General features: G+C 35.9%; 2 protein-coding genes and 1 pseudogene across 2 annotated transcripts in view; all 3 read left to right on the forward strand.

Moving 5' to 3' along the window:
* The window catches only part of LOC131323614 (probable LRR receptor-like serine/threonine-protein kinase At3g47570), a 61,650-nt gene that overhangs the window by 24,506 nt on the left and 15,568 nt on the right, over window positions 1-21,576 (forward strand). The gene's annotated exons all lie outside the window — the stretch shown is intronic.
* On the forward strand, window positions 5,689-9,536 carry LOC131322990 (probable LRR receptor-like serine/threonine-protein kinase At3g47570; annotated as a pseudogene).
* On the forward strand, window positions 11,916-12,871 carry LOC131322993 (uncharacterized). The gene is made up of 2 exons (XM_058354604.1): window positions 11,916-12,097; window positions 12,310-12,871. The coding sequence occupies exons 1-2, from the start codon at window positions 12,066-12,068 to the stop codon at window positions 12,851-12,853; spliced, it is 576 nt and encodes a 191-aa protein (XP_058210587.1). The 5' UTR covers window positions 11,916-12,065; the 3' UTR covers window positions 12,854-12,871.

A 21,576-nucleotide genomic window follows, 5' to 3' on the forward strand; every position in this document is an offset into this window, starting at 1 on the left:
AGTTGAGCCGTTATTTGCTAAATAAAATGTTTGCAACATGAATCTAAAATGTAGGATATGAAGATTTATATTTTGAGAAATGAATTCGTTGACTTATAAATTCATGGAAACTAGTAAGTTTCTCATATCTTGTCTCACACTAGCCTAGTGCTTAAGACGCCGTACGTTGTACGTAACGTTGCAGGTAATTTATGATTTTGTGCAACACGCTTGACGGCCGAAGAAGTCTGGATGTTGTACATATATAATTGAATGTCTTGTTCAACGTTTAAAAATCCTATCTTCGATGGAATTCAAACTGTGTAGTAAATTTCGACTTTCGATTTATTTCTCCATGCTAGGGAAGCATATATAGCTAGAAACATTGTTGGTAAGAAACTAATCGTTTTCTCACATTCAGGTGAGAAAGGAGAAGGAGCCAATCAAAAATATATAATTTTTGTACTTTTCTCTTTATTTCTCACCAAATTACTAAATCTTAATTAGTTAATTGGCAAGAAATTCTAATCTTTTAATTTGTTTCTGTTCCATCGAATTCAAAGAGCCTGGAACGACTTTTAGCCCTTAGGTGGCATTTGCCCCGAAAATTCTTAGGCCATTAAATGATGTCACCAGCAGTGACCATCTGACCATCTTGTACCGTCAAATTAAAAACAAGAGCACAGCATAACGAACTTGAAATAGGCATCTCCACTAAGAGGCCATGATAGTGTTGATTTCAGTTGGTCTACCGTGCTATTATAGTCATTAGCATTATCTCAGATAATTTCAAACATCTTATTATGTAGCGGGAGACATATACTATTGAACTAGTTAATGGGGTAGGTGCGTAAAATTATATTCTCCTTTACCCACAAAGGATCAACGTTATTGGGTTCGATTTGTTTTCGACTTGACCTCACTAATCAGTGGTGGTGTAGAATCTCCCAAGTGGCTCCACTTATTAGTTTAGGTCAAATGCAAAAAAATCCAACCCAATAACTTTGATCAGATGTGGGTGAGAGGGAAGATATTGACAGGGTGCGGTGGTGCCTATGGGTGGGTAGTTGTAGCGGCGACTGGCCATTAATATCATGGTCCGAGGGGTGACCAGATTTGTGAAAATTTTTGATGCAATATTCTCGAAGTGTCTTGGACAAAAACTACAAAAAACGGAGTGTCTTAAGCACTGTCACATTGTGCTCCAGAGACTTTTCCCATCATACATGGTGTGTGGGCTCTAAGTACTCTTAATAATCACTCATTTCTGACACTTTTTTTTTACAATATCCCCATCCCACTCTTTCAAACTCGCTTTAGTAAAATTACAAAATCACCCCATCCCACTTCTTCAAACTCGCTTTTGCAGGTTTCATAAGAGTCCCCAGCTAGCCGTCATTGTAATTTTATCACAGACGGATCCCCATAGACTTTTAAGACTAAGCTGTACCACAAAGTAGAAAAACAGAAAACGGCAACAGATGACCCAAAATTGACATGTTCTTACATTAATTTAGAGAAGACCCATATGGTTAGAGACTACGGCGCGTGCCTCAGTTCAATTTATTTCGAAATCACATAACATGACTTTGAGGACTTATTGGTGGATGACTTAGAAAATTGCCATCTACTCTAACAATGTCCCCTTTTTGCATTTCCGTGAAAAAACCCCAACAATGATACTCGACTCCTAATAACTTTTAACACGGACAAAGCCAAGTCTAAACAGGATGTTCATACAAATCTGGAACAAACTAGTGCTCCATGAGCTGAATTAATGGACATGATTCTTGGAGGGACATAATTGAATATGTCTTTTTCAATGTTTAGCCTATCTTCAATGGCATTCATAAAGTGTCGTTTTGACGTTCGGTTTAATTTCTCCTTTGGTTTTACCTTGATAGGGAAGCATAGATAGCCAGAAAACTGTTGGAGCATGCATGAATCCAATCTCCTTGCAATGGCCACCATGATCCCGTACTGTGGGTGTATTTCTCCTTGGTCTTCGTACGTACTCGTATGTTGAATAAGAACCCATCTTGAATAAGCTTTACTTATATCTTCGACTTCTCCATTCATTTCATGCTTAATGTGTCTTGGTGGCTGAAACACAAGCGAAGGCAAGATGAATGTCTTTTACAATAGTAAGGAATTCCTACCACAATGGGTTTTGAGCAAAACCCTAAGTACACCAAGTGCTATGAGCTTGAATCCACCAAAAACAAACTCCATCCAAGCTTCGCTACAAGATCTAGAGAGGATACAACCCAAAAATAAGATAAACAAGTAAGGATCAACAAGAAATTAAGAGGAGAGAGAAAAAAACGTGATTGAGAGTCAAATAGTGAAAGCAAGAACACAACACTTACCCTTTATTCACCAAATGTGAAAATCAAGTGTTCTTGAGGTTGGAAACCTTTGGATCTTGAAGATTTGAGGTTGAAATTAAGAGTTTTGGGTGAGATTAGAGTTGGGTAGATGAGAGGGGGTGTTTCTAGGGTTATTTCGTGGGTTTTGGGTGTGAAAAATGGTAAATGAGGTATTTATAGTGGTCCAAAAAGTGTGTTGAAAATTACAAAAAAACACAGCATGTACCGGTACTGGGCGACTCCCAGTACCGGTACTAGAACCCCAAAAAGGCCAAAAAAGCACAACTTCTGGACACTATGTACCAATACTGGGCAAAAGACAGTACCGGTACAAACTGGGAAGAAAATGAAATTTTTTCGACGGACACCGAATCAAACCCCACTTGCTACCTACACTTCCAAACATCAATACAACTTCAAAATACAATATTCCACATATTTAAACGATTAAAGAAAATAGAATAATTTACGAGTCTCTACAAGAATTGTGCATTCAATATATTTGATATTAAACCAATTTCTCTGTTGAAACTGAATGTACGGTTGGTTTGCAACCGAGACACAATAATGATGATCAAAACCATTGATTTCATTATATTTGTTGATTAAATAATCCACGTAATTTTTTGGCTCGATAGGGTTTAGAAAGCCCTTTCATCGGCACCCGAATTCAATAGTAAGATGATTTTTTTTGTCTGATTAAAAGTCTAATGATAAGCGATCAACTTCATTATTGTATCTGGATACATTAAATTTTTTCGATTACGCAGTTGTCGATATCTAATTTTAGTGACAATGCTGAATATCGAATGACTTGATATTCTAACAGTTATGATCGATCATCCTAAAAATATACTCGCTAACGACGTTTAGTTATGGTATGGTATTTTGCCGATTATAACTATCGTTAATTGAATATTCTGATTGAATTTTTTTATACGACATGTTGTGGGTATGAAAACATTAATTTATAGTGTTGTCATAATAAATTTGGTTATATTATTGAATTTATGGTTTGGTATTTTGTTGATTATAACTATCGTTAACTGAACCTTCCGATTGAATTTTTTTCATACGACACGTTGTGGGTATGAAAATGTCAATTTATGGTATTGTCATAACAAATTTGGTTATTTTACTGAATTTGTAGTATGGTATTTTGTTAATTATAACTATCGTTAATTGAATATTTCGATTGAATTTTTTTATTCAACACGCTGTGGGTATATAAGAAAATGTCAATTATGGTGTTGTCATAACAAATTTGGTTATATTACTGAATTTGTAGTATTTTGGTCTTATTACGAAATATTTTAATCAATTTCCTTTGTTATAACAGTTGTGGGCATGAAAATACCAAATTATGGTATTGTCATAATAATTATGATTTCTAATATAATTTATAGTACTTAAATATGTTTTCTTTTGATACGACATGTTGTGGTAAAAAATGACAATTTCAGGTGTTGTTATGACAAATTTAGTCATTTTACTGAATTTGTGGTATTTTACACATGTATTTTGTTTGGGTATAACAATTGTTGATTCTGGTACGATATATTTTGATTTTGTAACGGAATATCATTCGTGTCAAAGAATTTTTAAACTATGGGTAACCTGCTAATGACCTGTTCAACATGTAAATTTTAAAGTAAAAGTCGTAACTGGTATAAAAAATATGCATTAGAAAACCAAAAATCGTCATAATGAAAACCACAAATTGTCATAATTCTCTAATGTAACTTCAGAGCTTAGAGAGTGACAAACAGGATAGAATCCTCTCGAATCCCTCAAACAGTCCTATTGAGGTCTTTTTGAGCATTTTTTTAAGTTCAATTCAGTGAGTGAAATTAGTCATCATTTAAAGCTGCTGTAGAACATCAATCATGCCCTCAATTACATTGATAAAATATCATTCACTATCATTTCAAAAATGACTTGCACCAATGAGACAACTAGAATTATGTGGTTGGACTTGAACGTCGTTCATGTTCCCTAATCCTTGTATACTAGGTCGAACATAATTGAGAACTCAAACCACACACGAAGTGAGTCTAGTAACCAAATCTCTCTCCATTGATCTTCTACCCTTATTTCTCCTCTCATCCCATTGCTTCAAATCAAAGCCCTTGCCCTTCACACAAGAACATCATCCCTTAGTCTTGTTAACACCATTAATGTTGCTAGCAACGAGACTGATTTCCATGCATTATTGGCCTTCAAGTCCAATATTTCCCCAGAATATCAACAGGCCTTGAGCTCATGGAATGAATCTCTCCATTTCTGTCACTGGGAAGGTGTCAAATGCGGCCGCCGACACAAACGAGTCACCGTTGTGGGCCTCGCGTTCAGAGGTCTAGCAGGTTCTTTGTCTCCTTATATCGGAAACCTCAGTTTTCTCATGAAGCTTAGCCTCGAAAACAACACTTTTACAGGTGAAATTCCAGCTGCACTCGGTAATCTTTTTCGATTGCAGGAACTGTATCTTGGCTTTAACAGTTTTGAAGGGAAAATTCCACCAAGCCTATCTAATTGCTCCAATCTCAGGATCCTTAGTTTAAACAAAAATAAGCTAGTTGGAGAGTTCCCAAAAGAACTTACATATTCAATGCCGAGACTCGTATCACTCAAAATAAGTGAGAACAATTTAACCGGAGGGATTCCTCCACCGATCGGGAATCTTTCTTTTTTGGTAAACTTTACAGCCAACCAAAATCCGTTGGGAGGAAGTATTCCAAATTCTTTGGGTCAATTGAAAATTTTAAAAACACTCTGGTTGGGTTCCACTCAAATTTCAAGTACCATCCCTCCTTGCTTATACAACCTATCGTCGCTAGTTTGGTTATCAGTGTTTCGTAACCGACTTTGGGGTAGTCTACCGCCGACATTCGGTTTCATGTTCCCTCACCTTGTGGTCCTTCAGTTATGGGACAACAAATTTAATGGCCCAATTCCGCTTTCAATATCCAACTGTTCACAGTTGGTACAGCTAGAAATGCAAAGAAACAATTTCACTGGAAAAGTAAGAAACGATTTCGGAAACTTACAAAATCTCCGGTGGATAAATCTAGGTGAGAACAATTTTGGAACTAAGCGATCTGATGGACTTGCCTTTCTTAGTTCTTTGACCAATTGTAGCGATTTGAGGGTGGTAATTTTGCAGGAAGGCCTGTTCGGAGGGGTATTACCTGAATTTATGGGCAATCTATCAACCTATGTCGCTGTGTTGGTACTAGGTGTAAATCAATTGTATGGATCTATTCCTCCAACAATAGGAAACCTTGTGAATCTGGAATTCTTAACTCTGAATGATAACCTATTTGCAATTGTTGGACTTTTCAAACAACAATATGTCAGGTCAAATTCCAGACTATATTGGAAATTCGTCTTTGCTGATTCAACTTTACTTGGGGAATAACAGACTAGAGGGGGCCATACCCTCTAATCTTGGCAAATGTCGAAATTTGTTATTGCTAGATCTTTCTGAAAATAAACTCAATGGTAGCATACCAAGACAACTTTTGACGGTCACTTCTCTGTCAATTAGATTGGATCTATCTCGCAACCGTTTGTCTGGATCATTGCCACTTGAAGTTGGAAACCTCAAAAATTTAGCAGAAATTGATATCTCCAAGAATAATTTGTCTGGTGAAATTCCTGGAACTCTTGGTAGCTGTAGTAGCCTTGAAAATCTTTATATGCATCAAAATTTCTTTCAAGGATCTATTCCTTCCCCAATGGAATCCTTGAGAGGTATTCAGAATTTGGACCTTTCCGACAACAACTTATCTGGTCAAATTCCGAGATTTTTAGGGACATTAGCCTTGAAGAATCTTAATTTGTCTTTCAATAATTTCAAAGGAGAGTTACCGATGAAGGGCATATTTACAAATGCAAGTGCAATATCAGTTGCCGGAAACTATAGGCTTTGTGGTGGCATTTCTGAACTACGACTTCCTCAGTGCACCTCAAACAAATCAAGAAATAGGAAGTTTCTTTCACGGACATTAGGAATCTCAATAGCTTCCATACTCGTTGGTGTAACCGTAGTGTTGTCTTTTATTATATGCTTGTTCAAGATGAAAAGAAAGACCAAACTTACGGTTTCATTGTTGAAAGATCCATTCTTGAAAGTCACTTATGGAGAACTTCTCAAAGCAACTAAAGGTTTTTGTTCGACAAATCTGCTTGGTTTTGGTAGTTTCGGCTGTGTGTATAAAGGTGTTATCAAATGAAACGGGGACTTAGTTGTTGCGGTCAAAGTACTTAACCTTCAAACTCGTGGAGCTACCAAGAGTTTCATGGCAGAGTGCGAAGTCTTAAGGAATATTCGACATCGAAACCTGGTTTCGGTCATAACTTCTTGTTCTAGCATGGATTTTCAAGGGAATGAGTTTAAAGCTCTAGTTTACGAGTTCATGCGAAATGGAAGTCTAGATAATTGGTTGCATCCTATTCCGAATTCAAATAATCATGGGGGACGTGAGTTCGTGGGACTCAATCTTCTGCGAAGAATAGACATTGCCATAGACGTGGCTTGTGCCCTCGATTATCTTCATCACCAAAGCGAAAGGCCAATTATTCACTGCGATCTAAAGCCGAGTAATATTCTTCTTGATGGTGACATGGTTGCCCATGTTGGAGATTTCGGTCTAGCTAGATTTTGTACAGAGCTCACCACTCCAAGTACTAGTAGTTCAACTGCAATAAAGGGAACCATTGGATATGCAGCTCCAGGTAACTAACTTTTTTATCCCCTTTTTTTTTTTTTTTCAAATTTAGCATTTCATAATATCAACTCACCAAATTTCAGCACACACGATAATTGAATGATAATGGTATAATAAGTAGGTGAATAATGACGTTGGCGTAGAAAACTGTCACAGGGTGTGTTGAAGCAAGTTTTCTCTTTCTTTTCGTATCGCTTTTGTTATCCAGAAGTGGATCCTTTGGTGTTAAAGTTTAAATATTACGAATTGCAGAGTACGGTCTGGGAAGCGAGATGTCAACTATGGGAGATGCTTATAGTTATGGAATCTTGTTGTTGGAGATGATAACAAGGAAGAGACCTACTGACAAAATGTTTGAAGCAGACCTTAATCTTCATAAGTTTGCAAGGATTGCCTTGCCTGAACGTGTTATAGAGATCGTAGACCCTATGCTCTTAACCAAGGGGACAAATGGCAGCAAAATGATGGAAAATCTGATCTCCCTCATCAGTATAGGATTGGCATGCTCTACAGAGTCCCCAAAAGACCGAATGAACATAAGTACTGTGCTCCATGAGCTTCATCTAGTCAAGAACAATATTTTGAAGGTAAGCAATTGAAGATTTTACTCAATATTTTGTAAATTCATTCTTTTATGGTTTTGAACCTTCTCCTTTTCTCTCATATTGGCTTCAATCCTCCATGGTTTTAATTTTCAAGGGCAACATTTATAGCTAGACATTGTTGATAATCCAGGGTGTCGGAGCCGGCATACGACGGATTATGAGGACCCGACCCGCGTTTGGATTGATTAAATTAGTAATCAAGTTGTTTTAATTAGTTACAGAGGTTAAGCATTATTATTTTCAAAAAAAATAGTTTGTGCAACTTAAATCTATTTTGACAGAATTAGTTTAAATTCCGATGACAAAATTATGTTAGGGGATAGATAGTAACACCCTATATTTTATTGGCATAGAAATTCTTAGTATTTCTAAGTTCTAAATTATAAGAGAGAATTTCGTGACTGTGTGTGTGCGCTTGGCTAGGAGGAACGAAATCATATCCTAAACTAGTTGTATTCCCTTTTCTCTCGAATCACTCCAAGCAATGTTAGGTACACAAAAAAACGTTTCCCGTCCGAAATTACCCCCAAAAGATAAATCAGTGGTATAGATTCACTTAAGAAGATAAATCAAATGTATAGATCCACTTTTTGGATAATTTCGGGATAGATTTTGTGTACTTAGAATTATTGAATCCGTCCCCTCCATTTCCCTTCTGGGCATTTCTAGCCTTCGAGTTCTTCACGACTTGTTTTCCTAACATCTTTGTCTATGTCCCGGTAAGATTACATTAGTTTCTGAGTTAAATTGATATGGGTTTTCATCGGTTTCCCAGGACTGCTCTGTTTTAGAAATTATCCTATATAGCTCGAGCCTTACACATTATAGATAAACTCTTGGCGCTTACGAACTTGTGTTTGACGTATCGTGAACTCTTGATGTGTTTAGGTTCAAACATTGGGGACCCTTATATAGCTCGCACATTTGACCAGTTTGCTCGGCACGCTTTCGGTGGGTCTTGTATATTTTTGCCTAACTTGAATTTTCGAATGAGAAGCTTTGTTTTGGCTTAGTGGCAGAACTTATTATTTCACATGTGCTATTATGTTGCAAATATGATAAATGTTTACAAGGATTTCGAACCACATGAAAAAGAAGAAGAAAAGAAATGCATGCTATCTTTTACAATTTGGGATAATTTGGGATTCATAACTATTAATGACACGTAGTTCCAACGATGCCCCGGCCACTAGGGGAAGTGAATAGTGACATGAAGTAATGAGAAGGGATAATAGCTAGCCAGATGATCGTGGGTGATGTCACACCAAATATTTATATTCAGGGTGGCTCTCTAACTACATTGAACATTTTGCGTATAAGTCGTTAATGAGATGGAACACTTGACACGTGATTATCATGAACGGGCCTAGTTGAGCCGTTATTTGCTAAATGAAATGTTTGCAACATGGATCTAAAATGTAGGATATAAAGATTTATATTTTGAGAAATGAATTCGTTGACTTATAAATTCATGGAAACTAGTAAGTTGTCATATCTTGTCTCACACTAGCCTAGTGCTTAAGACACCGTTGGACGTAATATTGCAGGTAATTTATGATTTTATGGAACACGCTTGATGGCCGAAGAAGTTTGGATGTTGTTGTTTTGTTTCAATTATGTAGTAGGATCATGTGAACTTGCAACTCATACTTGTATCTTTTATTGACGGTTGTGCTGGACTTGTATCCAGGACCGTGGTTATGCTTATGTTTAATTCAGGATGTTTGTACTTACTTTAACCTATCTTACACTTGGCTCTGGTTCTTAATTTATCGTGCTTCCACTTTTTTCAGTAATAGTAACTTTAAGCTGATGTTTGTACATATATAATTGAATGTCTTGTTCAATGTTTAGAAGTCCTATCTTCGATGGAATTCAAACTGTGTAGTTTCAACTTTCGATTTATTTCTCCTTGGTTTTACCTTGCTGGTGCTAGTCTGCTAGATGAGCAGCCATGAATTCAATCACCTTGAATGCCCACCATGACCCTGGAGTGCGTTACTCATATGTCTACCGAGAAACCCTCTCGAGTGAGCTTTATGCATAAAACTTTTGCTGTCACAGGAATACCAGAAACAATAGCACAATGGTGCCTGTAGTGGTCTATAAGAGGGCTAGTAGGGTGCATGCCAATTGTCATGCCAAAAGAGGGAGAGAAAACATGCAACTTAAGCTTGACAAATGTGGAGCCATGACTGTGACAGCCTCCTTTGTACTGTAAGAAACATTGTTGATAAGTAACGAATCATTTTCTCACATTCGGGTGAGAAAGGAGAAGGAGCCAATCAAAAATATATAATTTTTGTACTTTTCTTTTTATTTCTCATCAAATTACTAAATCTTAATGAGTGAATTGGCAAGAAATTCTAATCTTTTTGTTTCTGTTCCGTCAAATTCAAAGAGCCTGGAACGACTTTTAGCCCTTAGGTAGCATTTGCCCTGAAATATCGTTGGAGAGATTTGCAAAGAGGTTGAAAATTCTTAGGCCATTAAATGATGTCACCACCAGTAACCAAATTTGTTGAAATTCTTGATATTGACTAATCGTTTTCGACAGACTTGTGGAAATTCTTAATAAAGCCAAAATCAACGTCTTCCCATATTACCAAACACCTCATAGACATCCCTCAAACAGTACCCCATGGTTGTTACAAACTTCAAGAGAATCAAAAACCCAAAGTTACAGTTACAGTTTACATTGCCAAACACCTTACGTGTCTTTTCCCCTGTATCTCTGGCTTTCCGCTGTATCTCTGGCGCTTTGTTAATTTGGACTCTCAAGTAGATACCCTTGGTCATTGTTAATGGTTTTGTTAATTAGTCTTTAATGGATTCCAGAACCCCTTGGCGAGTTCGCACGCCCCGGTCCAATAGACCTCTCTGACTTAGGGAACTAGCAATAGAAGTGACAAACAAATAGAGTATCAATAACGTACGACGTCCCCTGGAAGCTAGAAACTCTGGCGTGCCGTCTAAGTTCAGTTATTTCTAAATTCACTTGACTTGACTTGACTTTGAGGACTTATACTGGTGGTGTATAATCGCTGATATTGATCGTGGAGGGGTCGAAGCAATTGATGCAAATTGTAGTGGGCCGTTGAGGTAAGCAGAACGACAACGATGGAGGAAGGGAGCGAGAGAGTTGGCGCGGGGGGAAGGGAAACTACAGGACAGTGACAGCTAGGTGGCCCTCACCATAAGAAAAATAAGGGATCCCCTATAAGACTCAAATGAGGAGCTCTGAAAATACGAACTCTCCTTTTTCGATTGAATTTCGATAATCCAAGCCGTTCAATGTGTTCAGAATGTAATTTTGAGGGTACTCCCAAGAAATCAAAAAAAAAAGACCGAAAATGACTTGATTTAAGCAATTTCTTATTAAACCGTTAAATAAAGGTGAGTTTCCCAAATGAGCTTGACCCCAACAAATACCGATTTTAAGACTATTCATTTTTCTCATATATATCAACTTTGGGACTAAAGGGGCTGACAATTCGACGTATGGTGACTAATTGAATGGCCCACAAGTGACATGATTTGTGGAAATTCTAGATAGTCCCAAAACGTTTTTAACTCACTTGTGGAAATTTTTCTCTCTTAAAGTTCTAAATAATGACAGCCTCTTTCATTGGCACATTTCTAGAAATTGCAAGATCACCTTCGTCCCACCCTTTTCATAAGATTCCAAATCGATGGCCGGAGGCTGCACCACAGCTTCTTCCAACCCCGTAATTCCAATCGCTCATTTCGTAGGCACCTATGAAAAGACTATTTAGTGTCAAAATCAATTTTATATCCTAGACAACAATCACTACGTCACGACCCAACCATGTGTATTATGTACAAAACCCGAATTCGCATTATAATATTTCCATGTGCCTAAATAGTTAAATATGTGAAATCAAACTTTACTAAATTTTTTCGACTGTACACCAATGAAAAACTCCAATTGCGATAAAATTTGGTCGAAAAATTCATTGATTAACCATTTTCTTTTACAAATTAGAAACGTTAAAGGTTGATTTAACTCATTATGCAGGCACAGATACACATGGATTTTAAATTTACTCGTGTGTGTGTGTACCAATATATTTTTCAAGAAATAAACTGATCCCACTAAAACTAATTTGTCTCTGATGTCATGTTCTTGTATATTTACGGAGGAAAAAAAAGCTTACGATGACTTAATTAATCTCAATACGGATGTCTTTTTTTTTTTTTCCCACGGAAGAAGCAAATTCATTAATCAAGCCATACGGCATCTACAGATAATTGCGAATAGAGAATAGAACATATGGCAAGTACAGATTTCCACCAAAATACAGAGAAACAGAGACACAATACAAAAAAAGATTAAGAGACGAAATTAATGTCTAGCGCCTATGCAAGAGCCAAACGCTCACTTCTTCACACCGTCAACATGGCCGGCTAACGTGGAGCTAGTCCCCAGACACCACCGTCTCGGGATGGCGGAGCTCCGAATCAAAGATAACATTAAACTTGTGGAAATCAGTCACCCGATCTGGAAAAACCAGATCAGAACAAAACCACCCGGGAAGACCCACCGGGACAAAAACCGGACCAACATCCGGTCAGAAACCGGCCTCAACAGCCGAACATAACCAGACAAGAGTCCGGACAAAACAAAAACGAAACACAAAATCAAAACCCTAACCTGCCGAAACACTCAAAACAACCACCGCATCACCGCTGCTACAACCACCACACCAACCACAGGAATCACGACAGCCCCTACTGCCGCCATGCCCAATCCCAACACACCATATCCACTCACAGCATCGCCACCAACAACCCAGCAAAATCGCACCATCCACCACCCGAAACGGCTAAAGCGCCGCTAAGCAAGAGACCGGCTATCTCTAACAAGGTAGAAAGGCGGTCCACAACGGGATCCAGAAAGCCGGCGGAACAAGATACACCCAGCAGAATATCCGGCGGGATCTCACCGGAGGGGGGAGGGGGTGGAAACGAGGAAGGTGGTGGGAAGGGGAAGAAGGAGGGGGGAACAACAGCCCACAGAGGAGAGGAGCGGCGGCAAGGGAAGGGGAGAAGAAAAAGGAAGACAAAAAGAGGCGCCCGGGGGAGGAGGCGGCGCCTCCCCCCAAGCAAGCAAACAACGGCGGCTAGGGTTTCTTTAGTAAAAGTTTAGAGAGAGAAAGAAGAGAGAAGGGAGAGAAATCATAGACCGCTAATTAGGATAATACTGAAATCTTAACTGGAGAAGTGATAAAAGCCGACGGAAGAATCTCGAGTGTTCGAAATGCAAAAGAACTTGAGAATTACACAAAATTTATGAGTTGCCAGAATATTTTAATTTGAAGTATCCAACAGAAATATGAATCGATCTAGCTACTACGTACAATCAGGAGAAGAAAAGGGATTCTCAACGTACTATTACATTTTTCTTACAAAATGGATATATTTAGAGAATATAACTACAAGAAAAATTCAATTGGGTGACGAATGAAAATCGTCACAAATTGCATGTTTTTCGTCACAAATAATATAGGTGACCAAAAAAAATTTGTTGACTAAAGGTTGTCGAGGATTCTTACCTGGTGACGAAATCTATTTTTCGTCACCTATAGTGCCTTTTGATGACGAAATGTTTCGTCACCAAAAAGTGAATAATTTGTGACGAAATTTTTTTCCTCGCTTATTGTGCTTTTTGATGACGAAATTTTTTGTCATCAATTATTCCTTTTGGCGACGAAAAAATTCGTCACTGATAAATTTTTCGTTGCGAAAGATGTTTTCATATGGAGAAAAAAATCTTTCTTTCTTGCTCCTACTAGGTTTCGAACCCAAGTCACCTGAGTTTTTCACACAAGTTCTCACCAACTGCACTACACACAATTTTCAATAAATAGTTGAAATATCTAATATATAACACATATGTTTAACATGAAAATATATTTCGAATGTAATTTTGAACCTTTAAACATTAAAATTAGTAATTTTGATAAACATGAAAGTTGTAGGCAATTGAGTTATTGTTCAAACCCAATTTGAATTATTTCAATCAGAGTTTTTAGTAAAGAGTTATGTCCGAAATACATTTAGTGACAGCGCAATTCATAAATTTCGTCACGAAAGGTACCCATTTGATGACGAAATATATTTTTCGTCACTAAAAGAGTTAAAATGGTGACGAAAGCAATTCATAAATTTCGTCACAAAAGGTACCCATTTGATGACGAAATATATTTTTCGTCACTAAAAGAGTTAAAACGGTGACGAAATTATTTTTCGTCACCAAAGTTAAGCATTTGGTGACGAAATAAATATTTCGTTACTAAATTTCTCTCATTTGGCGACGAAATATATTTTTTGTCACCAAATGATTATCTTTGGCGACGAAAAATAATTCTATCACCTTTTTTAAGCTTTCGGCGACGAAAAATATATTTCGTCGCCAAATGGGTACCTTTGGTGACGAAAATATTTTTTTCGTTGCTAAACATGTATAATTGGTGACGAAATTATTTTGTCACGGAAGTTGTCAAAACAGTGAGTTAAATCAACCTTTAATGTTTCTAATTTGTAAAAGAAAATGATTAATCAATGAATTTTTCGTGCAAATTTTATCTCTAGGAGGAAGGGAGAGAGAGAGAGAGAGAGATGCTTTCTTATAAAATCCACCAGATTTTTCGGATTTCAAAAATAATATCCCTGAAATCATGCATAGGGTTTTAGTCCCAAAATCCATTGCTATATATATGGGGGCAAATCTGGGTTTGTGAAAAAAATCGGGATGTATACTTAATCATTCAAAACGCCGAGGATGGAAACATTAAGTCAGCAAGGTGCAGAGGATGAATATTTAAGTCTGCTGACAATTTGTAGGCTATCATGGTAAAAATGCACGTCATAATCTATTCTTCCGGTTATACATCCAAACATTATTCTGTTGGAATATTAATATTTATGCGCATATGATTCAAACACTTTAAAATACTCGGATCATAATCCAAAAATTACAATTCAAAGAATCAAAATCTAGGAAACATCGACTTCCAAAGAAAGGGCAAGTCTCCGGTTTAGACTGTCGGTTCGAACCACCTATCCTATGACACAAGTCCGTCAACCGAGAAGTTGGCTATCATGGAATAGAGTCCAGCATTTTAAAAAAAAAACAGAATAGAGTCCAGGATTCTCCTTCCTCATTATTCATAAATGCCTTCACGCTCCGGTGGGAAAAGCAAAGCCAACTCTCTCTTTTTTGGGTAAGAAAGCAAAATTAACTTTATTAAGGGCAAATTTCACTGACCTCCCCTAGGGTTCCTGACACAAGCACTGACATCCCCTGAGGTTACTGAAATTTCACTGCCCTCCCTTACTTTTTCTGAAATTGTTAAGATTCCCCATCTGTTAATTTTTCCTGAAACGGTGTTAACTTTCTTTATAAAATGACTGACATACCCTTGCCCTTCCATCTCTATGCCTCCAAACACTCTCTCGGCCATTAAAACCTATGCATTTCTTCTCCAATTCTTTTTCTTCTTCTTTTTTTCATACTTCGAAAATTCACTTCTTCTTTTTCTCACTAGTTACCAATGTCGTCCTTTTCTTCTTCTTTTTCTCACTAGTAAAAATAGTAAACATTTGGACGGGTTAAAAAAATGTGATTAAAAAGTTAAGTACTCCAATTTTTCAATCCGTTTGAACCAATGCGAAAATCTTATGATTTTAATTATTTTATTCTAAAAGGTCATAATTAATTTTTGGTTATAGAGCTCTCATATGAGAACCCTAAGAGAGAGTCGTAGAACCAAATAAATTAAAAAGAAGAAGAAAAGGTCAAAAGTTCTGCTACCGTACCATTTGTCATGTTGTACCAAAATATATATATTTTGGCCCTCCAAACTACATTTATTAATCATTCATCTTGGTTAATTGATATTTATTTATGTTATTTTGTGTTTATAGGTTGCTCGAGCTTATTTTCAAGAAATTTGGATAAAAACAGAAGTAAAAGAATGTTTGGAGTTAAAAGTGCAAAGTGCTTTTAAGTTGATTCTATGAATTGTTATTTTACATAGCTAAGGGAGTTTTGTGTAATTAAAGTCTAGCATCTTTGCCCTATATAATATAAGGTACGGATGATGACATGAAGCAGCAGCTTTTGGATAGGTTTTCGCGGACGAAAAAGGAGGAACGGTGGCTGCCGAGATCCCTTTCTGCTCCTATAGGTTTTCTTCGGAGTTTTATTCCTTTTAAATTATTTGAAATTTTGTTCAGTTACTCGCATTTTAGTAATTCGTTTTAATTTATGTTCTTTATTAAAGTTATTTGTTTGAGTTATTTTGGTATTAATCTTTTGTTTATTTTCTTTTCTGCGTAATAGAACCATGTTTCAATTTATGGTTTCTTTTGTTTATTGCATAATGATTAGTAAGTAGTCGTTTAGGTAGGGTCGCGGGGTGATTAGCATGCCGTGGGTAGTTCGGGCACTGCTCCTTTTATCAAACAATGAAAAACCGATGTTAGATTGGAAAATACTTCTCGCGGACGAATTCGGGCATCGTCGGAGCCCATGTGAACGGAGGAATGGGGGTCCAAAACTCATTCTTCGTTGCGCATGGGTATACGGTGACCATAGGGTCTCGCATCTTGCGGGGTATCTTTTTCAATCTAAAATTAAACATTTTTTAAGAACTCCAAACAGAGCAGGTTAATCCGGACTAGTTATAAGTGCTATGAATCCTACGACCGTACCTTCTTTTAATTTTCTGAATTAGTACAATCAATTTCTTGTTTTAGTTAATATCTCAATCAAAACGATAAAGGGTGGCCACCAAGAGCCCGTTTAAATTATAACAACCAGAGTTTTTGTTCAGCACACATTACCGTCTTTGTGGATTCGACTCCGGTCTTACCGGATATTATGCTGCGTCGGTCTCCGCCCTATGCTTGAGGCAACCTATTATTTTAGGTCTAGGAATCGGTCAAACAGTACTTGGCTGGCAACGAGTGACTAGCGAGAGTGGCCTGAGTTATTTTGCTTAGTTGATTGCCATGTGGGTTGGATGAGAAAATAAAACAAAGGCTCGTTACTATTACCAACAAGGGCTCAATTATATTATTGAGCCTATATCAAAAAGCGGTTTAAGGATATAATTAACATGCTCTATAGTAATATAGTGATTTGCAAAATCTAAAATAAGGGAATAAAAAATTCAAATTTAAGAAAAAAATAAAAATGCAAACCCAATGCACAAGGCTCTCGCCATTGCGGTGTCTAGAAAAGGGTTAGTGGAACTCCACCTTCTAATATAATTATCATCTCAAATTAAAAATATATATAGTCATCATCGTCAAGTTTTTTTTGGATACAATAGTCTTATTTGAAATTGGAATTTCAAATATTAGTTTACCAAAATTTTGATGTTACAAGAACAACCAAAAAATTTTATTATAGGAGAATAAAAAATCTTGATTGTATCATAGTTTGGAAAAAAAGAGGTCTACAATAACGAGAGAGGCCAAAAGAGTATTTTGGACACTTTAAAATCATAAAAACATGACATCAGCATTAATCATCTAATTTTGTGAAAATATTTAACAGCCATGTAACGGAAGGGGGCATCTTGATAAAGTCAGAAAAAGCAAGGGAGGACAGTGAAATTTCAGAAATCTCAGGAGAAGGTTAGTGCTTGTGTCAGAAACCTCAGGGGAGGTCAGTGAAATTTACCCCCTTATTAAAGTAAATTTTTCGTTGCGGATGAAAAAAAATTAAGTAAAATTTTCAGACGTGACAAGAAATTTTTTAGTGTTCGGTGGGTACTAGGTGGTGCCTGCTCGGTGCATCCGGACAGTCTATTTTAGTTTTAAACTGCTCAAATTTGGAGAAAGAAAGAGGAGAAAGAAAGATAAGAGAGAGTGATAGGATGAGAGGTGAGAAAGTTTCGATTTGAGCCATTCAATATACTTTTAAATGGCCTGAATGAATTGCTCGGGAACCACGTGATCGTGTTTAACCCATTCAGCACCCAAAAATTTCTCAGATGTGACGTAAAGTGGGAAATTATTGAAAGTACGCAGGAAAAGTTAGTTTTTTTGTTCCAGATTCTCTTTCTGAATTACTCCGTACTTACGAAAGTGTTTGACATGGTTTCTGAGAATGTATTTTGAGAAAAGAAATTGATTTTGCCTAAATCACCTCCCTTTGAGAAATTCTTTTTAATTTTGTTTTAATTTTATTTTCTAATTATTATCTTATTTCATCGATTATTACTTTTATTTATTTCTCTATATCTTTATTCATTACTTCTCTTTCCAATCATTACCCTATTTCTTTCTTTACTCACCACAAAAACTAAAATACTTAAAACTACCAAACGAACAAAGCCGGTCCAGCCTGCCCTTTCAAAACTCTATTTTGTGGGTCTCATAGGAGTCCCAAAATATTGACCCGAACGGTTTATGTCTTGTTCGATTTTAGTTGCTGACGCCTCGGAAAAAAAAAATCACATTTCAACAGTAGAAGTTTATAGGACATCGATTGGAAACCGAAGTTCTGATGTTTTTTTTAGATGGCAAATGTGAGTGTAGACATAACTTGTATAATTGATTAAAAAAAACCATGATCCGTTCGCATTTCTATCCAATTCCAATCAAGTTAATCTATTGCTACGACATTGTTTTTGCATCATCTATAAAATGAACGTTTCGGATTAATGAAAATTTTAATTCTTTTGGGACCTCCAAAATTAAGTTTAGATGGGTATTGAGAGATGGGATACAGAGGTGAGCTGCTCCATTCTAAATAAAGCCAATGAGTGTCCTCTTCTTCAACCCCGCATTACAGGCGGAGACGGATCCGTGAATAGTTTACCCGTTCCACTAACTTCCTTTTTCACTTTTTTCTTTTTCTCTTTATTTAATTTTTTTTTTTTTTGCATTTGTTAGTTTTGTGTCTCATTGTTTTAGTTTTTAGACAAATTCAAAAGCTAAATTTTTTAAACTTTTATACAAATATTTTGAATAAGAATCACTTTTAAGTTTAAAATGAATCAACATTTTTACTTTTTTTTTTACTAAAAGTGGTCCTTATTAAAAATATTTGGGTAAAAGTTAAAAAAAATTATTTTTTTGATTCATCTCGTCTAGAAAAATCAAGAAATTACAAAAGTTGGGTGAAAAACTAACAAATGAAAAAAAAATTCAAATAAAGACAAAACTAAAACTTTTTTCTAAAATTATAATGCCAAAAAATAATTTTTCTAGTTAAGCACAATAAAATCGTACACAATTTAAGGCATTCATTACAAATTACAAAAATTTGTAACATATAATTTTAATTAAAATATGTAAAAATGAGCTTAAATCTTTGACAAAATTTTTAGAGTATGTTTTGCACGGACATCAACAAATTTTCGAACGATCGAGATAGATTTATTAATGACATTGTTTTAAATATTACTCTTACATAGTTAAAAATAAATACAAATAATAAAGAATCATTCTAAATAGACAAATTGTTCGAAAATTAACAAGTACGGTATAAAAACACCATACGACAAAATTGTAACACAAAACTAATTCAATTATGTATATTTACGAAATATATGCAATTGTATGTGTACGAATAGTAGAAAACTTTCATGATTAATTCTATGAAAATGAAATATTCTAAAATTAGCCCATAATAATAAGTGTGTAAATATATATTAAAAAATATAAAAAAATACATATTTTTTTTATTTTCTAATATGTTTATCGTGAATAGACTTTTACAATAACAATATACTACTTGTAAAGATTGGTACAAACCTAGTTAAAGCTCCAGTGACGCATGCAGTACAAAAAACCGGCCCTCACTCTTTATTTTGAATCGGCCCCCCACGTGCCCCATGTCAGTCCTTGCCTAGCTGTTTCCAGGACCCATGTCCTAATACAAAAATTATACAACCACATCCAAAATCACACACCCAAATACACATCCTCTCACAAAATACAAGGATCCCACGTGTGGGACCCTTGTATTTTGTGAGAGGATGTGTATTTGGGTGTGTGATTTTGAGTGTAGTTGTAGAATCTCTCGTCCTAATAATATGAAGACTTGCAAACAAAAGACTTGGACCAATGAGACGACTGGAATCAATTAGATAGATATCATGTGGTTGAACTTGGATCTTTATGTTACATACTCTCCTTCGTCCCTTATTTAAAATTCAGTATTTTATTTTGGGATGTCTTTTAATAAATATCTATTTTATAAAGTTAGTGGGTAAAAATTTGTGCATTGTCTATTTTATCCCTAAAAGTAGATTTCATTTTGAAAAGTTAGTGAGTAAAAGTGTAATAATGATGGGTAAGTAGAAAAAGTGAAAAAAAAGTTGATGTGAAAGGTATAATGATGATATCTTTTTAATAAGTTGAAATTACGAAACATGATACTTAAAAATGAACGGAGAGAGTATAATAGTACGTAGTTCAAACATAATTGAGAACTCAAATTAAACCCCACACACGCGAGTAAATTTATAATCCATGTGTATATGTGCCTGCATAATGAGTTAAATCAACCTTTAACGTTTCTAATTTGTAAAAGAAAATGAGAACTCAAATTAAACCCCACACACGCGAGTAAATTTATAATCCATGTGTATATGTGCCTGCATAATGAGTTAAATCAACCTTTAACGTTTCTAATTTGTAAAAGAAAATGGTAAATCAATGAATGTGTCGACCAAATTTTGTATCTATGTGGGTGCTCGGCACCATGTTGACCGGATGACATGGTACTCATCTGGCATTCAAAAATTTCTCAATATAATGACCCACTGGTGACAAGATTTGTGGAAATTCTTTTGGTAACACCAAAACTTTGTTGACTGACTTGTGGAAATTTTGTTTTAGAAAACTCTTAACAATGACAGCCTCTTTGGCACATTTCTGGAAATTACAATCACCTTGTTTGGTTCCCATCTTATCTCATCTTATTTTTTTTCTACACGTTTCTTAATACCTTTTTCTCTTTATCTCTCTTCACTCATTACCATTCATTACATCAACAATAACTTTTAAAAATGAAAACCAAACAAGATGAATATATCACATTCGTTCCACCCTCTCAAACTCGACTTTGTGGCTTTCGAAACACTCCCAAACTACTTCCAACCGCGTGAAATCAATTTGTGGCTTTCGAAACACTCCCAAACTACTTCCAACCGCGCGAAATCAATTTGGTTGAACATCAAAAGAAAAATGATCACACTAATTCTTAGCTAACATTTTTCTCGATCAATACAACCTCTATAAAATAAACTAGTATTTGTTCAAGAAATATAGTTTCACATTATTTGAGAGTGGAATGAGTAATTGCTTAATAATACTTGGGAGTGCAATGTGAGACTATATTTCCTTCGGGAAGTGCTACAATACGCATCCCTTATTCGGTTGTGTATCATATGCACCTTCATTGAAATACATCAAAATGTTATAAATCTATTGCTAAAAAGTTATGAATCATATTGATGAAAAGTTACAAATTTTCAGTATAAAAGTTACGATACAAAATAAAATGTTATGAATTGAATGACCGGTTCTATAAGTAATTTTTTATGAAGTAACATAATATGAACCACACAATAAGTACATATGGTACACATCTTAAATGAGTGTGTATTGAAGACTTTCCCATTTCCTTAACACTACTCGGAACAATGCTTTAGAACTTTGTTAGAACCTACAAATTTGAGTTTGGAGGAACTTTGAGAGATAGGGGTGGGGAAGTAAATGCCAAAATCTATGTCCTCTTCCGCAACCCCACAGAATTTAAGGGTGAGTTTTCCAAACGGACTGGCCCCAAAAAATACGGATTCCGATATAGGTCTTTCTCCTCACATATATCAACTTTTGGGACTA

Source organism: Rhododendron vialii, chromosome 4a (assembly GCF_030253575.1).
Source record: "Rhododendron vialii isolate Sample 1 chromosome 4a, ASM3025357v1".
In the NCBI taxonomy this organism is placed as follows: domain Eukaryota; kingdom Viridiplantae; phylum Streptophyta; class Magnoliopsida; order Ericales; family Ericaceae; genus Rhododendron; species Rhododendron vialii.

Coding starts and splice junctions, on each gene's coding strand:
- LOC131322993 (XM_058354604.1), top strand. CDS start 12,066: ATGCAAGAGCCAAACGCTCACTTCTTCACACC. Junction 12,098..12,309: donor AACGCTCACTTCTTCACACC/GTCAACATGGCC, acceptor GAACATAACCAG/ACAAGAGTCCGGACAAAACA.